The 9497-nt window shown below is 51.7% G+C and overlaps 1 protein-coding gene across 3 annotated transcripts in view; it reads right to left on the minus strand.

Annotated features, from left to right (window-relative positions):
- Positions 1 to 7987, minus strand: part of ACSS2 (acyl-CoA synthetase short chain family member 2) — a 33224-nt gene extending 25237 nt beyond the window's left edge. Inside the window, exons 1-2 of one of the 3 annotated variants that reach the window (XM_055721657.1) lie at positions 7822 to 7987; positions 7448 to 7643 (exon numbers count right to left, since the gene is read on the minus strand). In XM_055721657.1, coding sequence (XP_055577632.1) covers positions 7448 to 7643; positions 7822 to 7945 — 320 coding nt within the window. In that variant the 5' untranslated portion in view covers positions 7946 to 7987. Of the gene's footprint in view, positions 1 to 7447; positions 7644 to 7821 lie in introns of those variants that run through there. The other 2 variants (XM_055721658.1, XM_027812017.2) reach the window with 2 other exon arrangements.
- Positions 7988 to 9497: the final 1510 nt, after the last annotated feature.

Genomic DNA, 9497 nt, shown 5'->3' on the forward strand with positions numbered 1-9497 from the left:
AAGAAACAATTCGTGAAAAATTATTAAATTCCTTGTGCTGAATCAACAGAGCCAGACGCTCTGTCACAGCAATGAGCAACATGAGGAAAAAATACTAAATAAGGACATAAAAGTTGCCACAGGTCTCATTTACACAGCAGTATCGCACTGCAGCACTAGGATGTTCACAGCAGCTCAGCCAAGAGCCTTTTTAAACAAAAACAAAATACCACGCTGGGTCAGAACCAGGGTCCAGTGTTTTGTCTTCGGGAGCAGCAGCAGGAGATGCTGTTTATGGAGGGCAGATGAGCCCAGCCACCACCAGCAGTTCCGTTTCATTGGGGGACCTGCTGCTGGTCCTCAGAAGTGACCATTAAAAGCAAGGAAGCAAAGAGTAAGGCTAAACCAGCTCCATAGAAAGGCAGTTCTTCCATTCAAGGTTAGGCTGTTTTCTTGAACCTTTTGTGGGAAACCCCACGAAGGCAGTCTGAAAACAGCGGTACCCGTGCGCTCAGTGCCACCCGCCTTGCACCCCTGCTGGTCTGCCAGCAGGACTTCACAGCAGCTCCATCACCTTTCCAGCAGACTGCACTGGTCCATGCCCACAGCGACTCCATTCCACTTTACCACTAGGGATGCAAGGCGGATTTACTGGTTCCCAGGACCCGCTCCATTGCCCCATCTAGACCGAGTGGGGCTGGCAACCTCCCAGCCCTTGGCACAGTGGCCTTTTGCAATAACACACAGCATACCCAGACTGAGCTCTGCAATTTCACATTCAAGTTCCTGCAGTCCTCTAGGGTGCATGCCTTCTAATCCTGGGCACTTACTGACATCCAACTTGTTTATCTGGTCAAATACTTCCTTGTATTTATATAGATGGATGCTGTATCTCTGCCAGTAGCGACTACCAAGGGTTTCAGAGCAAAAGGCGAGGAGCAAACAGCTCTGACAACCCAAATGAAAGCTGCTCCCCTGATTCAAGGCTGCTGCTGGCGTGTGTTCCATGCAGGAGAGCTTATACAACCCCTCTCCTTAGTGCTCAGCCACAGAGCAACCACCCAAGTGCTGCCTGAGTGCCTTCCTTCTTTACAAATTTGACATAACAGAGGAGGAAAGTCCCATTCTGCTTACAAAAACAGGATTACAGGTTATTCAAGCTCAGTAAAAACTACTTCCAGCAACAATCTTCAATAATGCTGAACTCCTTCCCACGGAGCACCAAGCCCAGGGGTGCTTCTGAATGAGCAAAGCCACAGATGACCACAGGCACTGTGTAATCCAGGGGTCACTAACTTTTAATAGCTGTCCCCTTCCTTCACTGCACCGCAGAGCAGGACAGCACAAGGCTGAGAGCGCTTGCCGGCTCCCTGCTTCTGCATCCTACGACATAAAAGTCTCTGCAGAGCAGGCATGGGGCTTGAGATCTCATCAAACCAACCATCCTTCCCAGCATCTCCCCGCAAACCAGCACGCATACCTGACAGGAATGAGTCAAGCTTTGCTTCAGTCAGCCCTTGAAAGGGAAAACCAATTCCAAGTAACTCCATGCCTGCCAGCTGTCTAATGTGGAGCTCAAAACCCTGACTCAGAGCATCCCGGAAAGCACACCCCACATTTCCTTCCACATGCTGGAAGCCCACAGGACAGTACCTTCCTGAAGAAGGTATTTTGCCGCTCTCACATATCTAGTTCATCCCTGGCACAGCTGCTCACCTGGTAACTACGTGAGAATTCATGAGTAATAAAGAGGACAGAGGATGCAGCACACATGTGCAAGCCATTAACAGAAACACTTGGGACAGAAGAACCTTAAGATATGACAGAAGAAAACCAGTGGATGCCAGGTCTCAGCACACACACACATATAGCCTTCGGAAACCAGCTTCAGACCACAACCGCTGAATTTTCCAGCCCCTCAGGTTGAACCAAGACTCTCCAAACCCTTAAGCAGGCATCACCACACTGCCCTGGGGCAGCACAGCTGGTCTCTCATCTGCAACCAAACCCACAGTAGGACAGAGTGATCACATGAAACCAGTTTGAGTCCAGCATAGCCTTGCTCAAAACAGCCTACATCTGAAGACAGAGACTCCATCCACCAACGGAGAAAAGCCAGGGAGCTACACCTGAGGGCAAGCTACGAGTCCCTCCTGTCCCAGTTTGCACTTATATACAAGCACCCAAACACAGCAGCTGTTTGCACTGCTGCCACAGCACTAACCATACTGGTTGGTGATTGTCCTAGAACTGGGAGAGGAAAAATTCCACCAAAGAAATCTGGAAAGCAAGTAACCTGGACGTGTCTGAGGTACAGTAGCTACTTCCTTTACTCCTTGTTTTAATACCAGGTTTCTATTGATGCTCCCACCATTCCCACTCGTGCACTACACAGAACTCAGAGTCAGACAGGGCTCCGCAAAGCAAAGATGTTCTTGCCCGGAGGTATGAGAAACACTGCTCTACAGCACTCAGGCAATGCAGCCACTTTGGTAAACCCCCTCCCAGGCTGCAAGATTTCACAAAACCCACCAGAAGACAGCTACACTTTCCATGATGGAAAGCTACAACGATCATTGCCCTTGAAGGAGGGTACAAGATCTATATCTTAATAAAATACAAGCACATTCAACGTATTTCATTACCTACTTAGGTGCACCCAATCCATCCAGTTTCCAGAAGCAGAGCACTGTGCTGTCCAGAATGCTTCCAAATAACGGCTATCTGCCACAACCACCAAACTATCGCTCCACTCTCAGCACACACAGATGAGGTGACATGGATTGCTAAGGATGCACCCCAGGAAGTTTCTCCGATTTTCAGGGCCGAGTGGGGCCACCCATGAAGAACCCCCATCAGGGAGAGGAGCAGTGCTGAGCCTGACTGGTACTGCAAGCATAAACCAAACACATGGTAACTCTTTCAGAGCACTTTTCACTGCTGCGGGGCTTACTGAGATCCCCCTGTGGGAGTTATGCCCCCGATCAGCAACAGGGGAACAGCACACTGGGTATGGCTGTTTGGTAGCACCCGCACATAGCTCTGACTGTTCTCAGCAGCCGGCAGGCATGCACCTGCAAATGTGTACCACTAAAAGCAACCTTCCCAGTGGTGAATGCTGGTTCTTTAAACAAACTGTATGATTTAGGGATGTGCTTTAACTATCGGAACAGTGTTGAAAGAGACCGCATCACTGCAAGCATAGCAAGCCATCCAGGCAGTTACCAAACAAACTAAGAGTCAGTTTGGCACGGGACACTGAAAGGTGCTGAAGCCAGTGGGAGTAGCAGAGCCGAGTGCATTGTAGAGGCCTGCTACAGTTAAGCACTTCCGAAAGTCTCAGTGTTAACAGCCAGCATCCTCAGTCACAGCATCTGTGTAGATGACAGTAATGGAAGACTGGCACCTGTGAGGGTATCTGAAGAGAAAAACACAACCCAGTGCTGACCTGGATTATGGAGACCAAGCACTTTATTCTCAGCAGTTCAAGAGAAGATTATTTCTGCAAACAGAAGAGGTCCAGACCTTTACAGCAGAAATACAGCTGAAAGACAGCTTCATCTGGTTTCATTTTTGACTCTGGGGTGGCACATCCCAGAACAAAGCGCTCCATGGCGAGGAACGGCCACCAGACCAAGGTGCACCAGCAGCCAGCAGGTCTTGTTCCCATTTGGCCCCAGCAGCACCTGTACACCAAGCCAGGGTTTGACAATCTGTATCCTCTCTGGAAGGCTGCTGTCCAAAAACTATTTCCAGCTTCCTAATAAAACCCTCCAGAAGTGCTCCGGACCTTTTTTTTGTTTGGGTTTGGAGTTGTTTCTTTTTTTAAAACATACTCTATAGTTGTTATTTCCTTAAAGAAAGATTTATTGGAAGAAATATCACAGCTACAAGCCCCTAAAATCCTTTACTACATGTAAAAAAACCCAAACCAAACCCCAAGAACAAAAACAAGCAAAACCCCCCACACCACTCCTTCACCATTTTATCTTTGCAATGTCATATTTGTTCTAGGCCCAGAATGGGAACCATAGGCGGTTATTCTTTTGTTTAAACAAAGCCCCAGTAAGCTCTGGCAGCCTTTACTATCTTTGTTTCTCCTTTCTAGATGTTTTATTTCATATGCGTGCATAAGAAAGCAGAAAATAGACACACTCTCCCCAAGATGGCAGAAGACAGCAGCACCCTGCTAAGCTCACGTACCTGGGCTACAGGGAGGCTCAATATATTGTGCCAAGCCCTACCTCCTGCCCCTGCCCCCCGGTCCCTCCAGGCACCACCAATACTGCAGCTGGGGTGACTGGTTTGAGAAACAAAGCCAAGAACCTGGTGCTTCAGCTATGCACAGGTTACACAGAGGACAGGCTTCATCCAGGTACCTTTGCACCCCAGGGTGTAATGAGAGACTTTTGTAATATATGTTTTCTTTTTGAATTCCCACCTGGTTATATTTTTACCTCCACAAGCTGCCCAGGCTGATGTTTATTTATATGAGCTTATTAACAGGCACTTCAGCACAGAACCATTAATTTCTCTATGCGACACGGGTATGCCCGCTGCACGAAGGCACACTGTGCTCCTGCTCTAACTAACGCTACCCACCACAGACAGAGTCCCCAGCACGGCTTCAAGCCCCCTGCAAGTGCCCTCACCGTCCCAGCTGGCTTGTCCAGTGCATTCCACCTGCAAGGCCCGCAAAAGCCACCATAGGTATCTACCTGCCCAGTAAGCACAGTGTTATTGACTTTGGCCTTTCCACACCATTATGAAAGAGATTTCACTTTTGAGAGCAGCACTTTATCAGAAACACTTCCTGGAGCTACTGTTCCTTTTTAGGCCACATCAGCAATACCAAACAGAGAAAGAGGAATGAAAATCAGCAGAAACAGAAATACTTGTAATGTTCACAGGCAGCAAGAGGTATCAAAGTAAAACAGGCAACAGGGAAAATGCAAGTGTTTCCTACCAACTCAGGATGGTCATTCTGAACTACACAGCCCTAACAGCACCAGGAGGACAGTATCACGACAGTAAACGTCACCCATGTACAAGTTCTGCAGCACAAAGTAATCCCATTGTGCTGAAAGAGCAATTCCATGTGACTTGGGGTTAGACCCTCTGAGTGGAGCCAATCTGGGCAGACTCGACTGATGGTGGTGCAGGAACCTTCAGAGCAGCTTGGTTGTAACAAGTCTGGATGAACTGCTCACTCTTTCCAGTCCATGCAGAACCTGAGACAGCCAGTCAGCAGCACACAGCAGCTCTGAGTTTTGTCAGGACACATCTCTTCTCAGAGACGCTCAGCAATGCCTTGAAATATTCTTCACTTTTTTCCTAATTTCTCCCCTTAAAAGCAAAAGGCCACGGTCTCTTATCTTTTCAAAGCTCCCCTCGAGCTGGGCAATCACAGATACCTTGGTATAAGCTCAGCACCTTCTCCCATCTAGCAGGCTATAGACTTTCTCGTAAGCAAGGAGCCTAGGTATTTTAAAAGAATTCTAGTTTTTCCCAGGAATCCTTTGGAGGCGCTCATTTCTTTTTTTAACCTTTGATACAGTGTGACAAGTCTCAAGTGTTTCAGGAAAGCGAGCTCCTTCAGTAGTGTTAAACACGCAATGTGAAAGGACAAGACAGGAGCAATTACATTTTGATATTGAAGAAAAGCATGCACCCAGAGGCACCCACATGCTCCTAGAAGAGTAAAGTTACAATTTGCAACCCCTAGACCGGCTTCCTCAAGCCCTCAGTGCCACAGTTCACAGGTCAGTACTGCCCATGCCATGTTCAGCGTGCCTCTTCCATCCCTCCAACATTCCCAGCTGACACCTCCAGACCTGGCACCCCAGTGCCAGGTCACTTGTGACTGAAGCACGCTAGGAGACTTTATCCCAAAATAGTTGGGGAAACTGTCTGTGAAGGAGGAAGAGAGCCCTTATTTTTCAGCATGACTGACAGACACACACCATTTTAATATCCACTCCAAATTTTGCTCAGCATCACAAATACCCCCAAAGGCTGCCAGAATAACTAACAAGAAAAATCTTCACCAAGACCAAATTAAAGCTGTAGGCTGCTGTCTAGCTGTCACCCAAAGATTTATGTGCACCCACTCCCTCCATAAAAGCTGCCAGCACTGGCCTGCCAAATGGCTTTGTTTGCTGGCACACCTGTACCTGAATGAGTTTTACAAAGGAGTTTTCATTCCGAAGCTCAGTCATTTCACATAAGAGCAAGTTAGAGCAGGGAAGTAACTTTCCACCACTTAACACCTGTGTCTTATCAATATGATTATTTGCTAAGCACTATGCTTCAGTGAAAGAACTGCACAATAGCTCTATGATAGAAACTCTAGAATAAGCCCAATTTTACAGTCTCAGCCAGAATTACACTGGTATAAACATATTCCTTTCTGTAGCAGGGTAGCTCCTTGTCACCTTTATGCGAGATGACTGTGGGGGGGCCAACCCTTCAGCTGCACAAAACTACTTAGAGCATCTGCTATTTTTATTGCAATGACAGCAAGACCTCCAGCGGCTCTGCTGATGGTACTCACCATAACTCAACAAGTTATTGCATCCTAACAAGTGGTACATTTAATTGTACTTCCTGTACTGCCACATACAGTCATACTGCTGCAACATAAATGCATGCTAGCTCAAGGGAAACAGCAAAATGCATGGATGAGCCAGACCCTGTTCTCAGTTTGGGGACACAGCTGTGGTGCCAGCTGAGCTAGATCAGCAGGGGAGCATTAGTTCTGGATGTTGGACATCGCAGCTGAAGCCTATTTCACATCAGTGCAAAAATTTCAAGTTTCACATGGCTTTTAACACTAGTAACTACTCTGGTAAAGAAAAATAGAAACAGATTCAGAGAGAGCTGGAAGTTAATTTTTCTTCCAATGATAAGAGAAGCCAGCCTTCCTGAGAGCATCACAGTCTTACACATGTTCAAGTGCAAGGAATCAATATAAAAGCTCAGGTTTTAGTAAAACCTTTCTGCCACAGCAGTGGAACTTGCCAGACCCACAAAACATGAAGACAGGACACACGGGGCTTATTAGCTTTTTGCTCTTGGATGTGAGCTGCTCCTCATCCCATATCTCCTTGTACACTTACCTACTTCACTAGGGAACTGTGGCAATTCTGGAGAAACCGTGAAACTGCCTCCATCCCATCTCTGAAAGCTCTGAGCTTCCAGCAGGTACAGCTGCAGAGCCACAGCTGGAAGCCAGGAGCTCCTGGGCCCCTTCAGCTCATCCCGGGATGGGCAGAGCAGCCCAGGACATGGCTCGTCCCGTTGGCACAGAGAGCCAACCCCGGTCGACCCATGTAAAGGTCCTCACCGGTTTTACCGTGTTTTAATTCACCTGGGTCAACAGTCTTGCCTGAGTTGGCAGCCAACACCGCCGGCACGCTGCGGCACGCTAGCTGCACACCTCCTACCCACGACAAAAACAGGAATTTACCAGTAAAAAGCAACTTTGTCCCCAAGTCTCTTCTCACTGACATTTCTGTCCAGCAGGTTGTAGCAGACGTTGGTGGTCGCCCCTTTCATCCACTCGATGAAGATCTTCCCCTTGGTCACGTCGAAGTTGTAGCGCAGGAAGGGCCCGGCGTGCTGGCTCTGCCAGTAGAACTCCTTCGCGATGTCGCCCCAAAACTCTGCAAAGGCAACGGCCGGCGCTGGTGACGCGGGCCGGGCCGGGGGAGGGCAGCCAGCGCCCCGCGGGGCACGGCGGCGGCCCACGCGTGTGGCGCGCCACGGCCCGGCCGCGCTCCCGCCCAGGGGAGCCGCTCCCCGGCCCGGCCCGGGGGCAGCGGGCACGGCGGCGGCGCTCACCCTGCGGCTCCTCCACGGAGCGCTGGTAGAGGCGCTGGTAGTGCGGCAGCGAAGGGACGTGCGCCGCCGGCAGCAGCTCGGGCCGCGGCCGGTACAGCCGGGCCTGCTCCTCGGGCAGCACCATGGCGGGGCGCCGGCGGCTCTGGGCGGGTGGGCGGCCGCCGAGCCCGCTTCAAAGCGGCGCGGGGACGGGGGCGGAGACGGGGGCGGCGGCGGCGGGGCCCGCCCTCATGGCGGCGGCGGGGGGAGCGCGGCCGCCCGGCGCCCCGGCTGGTCCCGCGGGGCCCGGCTGAGCCCGGCGGGAAGCCCCGGGGCGGCGGCAGGCCCGGGCGGGCAGCGGCTCGCCAGCAGCGGGGCGCCGGGCCGCGTGTCCCTGGCAGCCATGTCACCCGGGCAGCCATGTCACGCTGGCAGCCATGGCCCCCGTCTCGTCAGCCATGTTTCCCCCCACCTGGCAGCGCTGTCCCCTTGGCAGCCATGTCACACCAGGCACCTCCGTGAGTGGTGTCTCCGCCGTCACCCATGACCTCTCTGTCAGCCCTGTTCCCTCTGTCACTGGTGTCTCCCCTTTCAGCTGTGTCCCCCTCATAGTGATGTGCCCCCACGTCAGCCGTGTCCCCCTCATCAGTGGTGTCCCCCCCATCAGTGGTGTCCCCTGTCAGTCATGTCTCCCTCATGCTGGCAGTGTTCTCCCATCGACAGTGCTGCCCCATCAGCCACGTCTCCCTTGTCAGCTGTGTCCCCTGTGACCAATGTCCCCTCAGGGCCAGTCCCCACCACCTTGCCAGGCGCGGGGGAACAGCCCGGGGTACCACCTCGACAAGACCCTCCGTCACTGGCCCCACAAAAGGCCCAGAGGCCATGGCCACGCTCGCTGCCTGCCCCCCTGCCAAAAACAATCTTTGATTCCCTCTGCTTGCTGCCTGCCTGGCTGAGCAGTGAGCCACGTCAGTTCGTTGAGCATTTCCCCCTGCACAAAATTTTATAGATCTTGTATAATTAGTGAGAAATTAAACCATTTTTTTCACCATGAAAGCAGCCGAATGCTGGACCAGGGGCCCAGAGTGGCAGTGGGGTCTCAGCCCCTGGGGACAGTCCCAGCTCAACTAGACAAGCCCCAAAGAACAGCCCTGGTGGAGCCAAGGTTGGACCTGGGCTCTCCCAAGGGACTGGCGCGGGCTCTCTGGCCTGAGTGGTTGTACCTCTGGCAGCAGACCCATCGCCACCCTGACCCTTAACTGCCTGTGCCGAGCCGGGCTGCCCCGATGGCGTTGCCTAGGCAGGCTGCTGAAACCGCCAACGTCCCTTCTGCGCTGGGGAGCATCACCCCTTGCACGACACCCTGCTGTGCCTGGGGAGCCACGTGCTCTGGAGCTACAGGACATTTTGGGCCCCAGCCAAGGAGCATTCAAAAAATAAAAGAACATAACCTTGGACTTGGGACAGTATTCCTCAGGCTGGAGAGCAGTGGTCTGGTGTCAGCAAGCAGGTACGGCCTACTCCGGCATCCTTGGTGTTTTACATGGTTGAATGCACTCCCGGGGAGCATGGCCTTGCTGTATGCTGCGGGAGATGCAAACCTGTGGACTGGTGAGCATCGTCTGCCACCTCGTGCAATGTTCTCACCAGCAAAGAGGCACGAAACAGGCCTTTAACAGACAAAAGTGGCTGGTGCT

The sequence above is a fragment of the Falco cherrug genome, chromosome 10 (assembly GCF_023634085.1).
Source record: "Falco cherrug isolate bFalChe1 chromosome 10, bFalChe1.pri, whole genome shotgun sequence".
Taxonomy (NCBI): Eukaryota; Metazoa; Chordata; class Aves; order Falconiformes; family Falconidae; genus Falco; species Falco cherrug.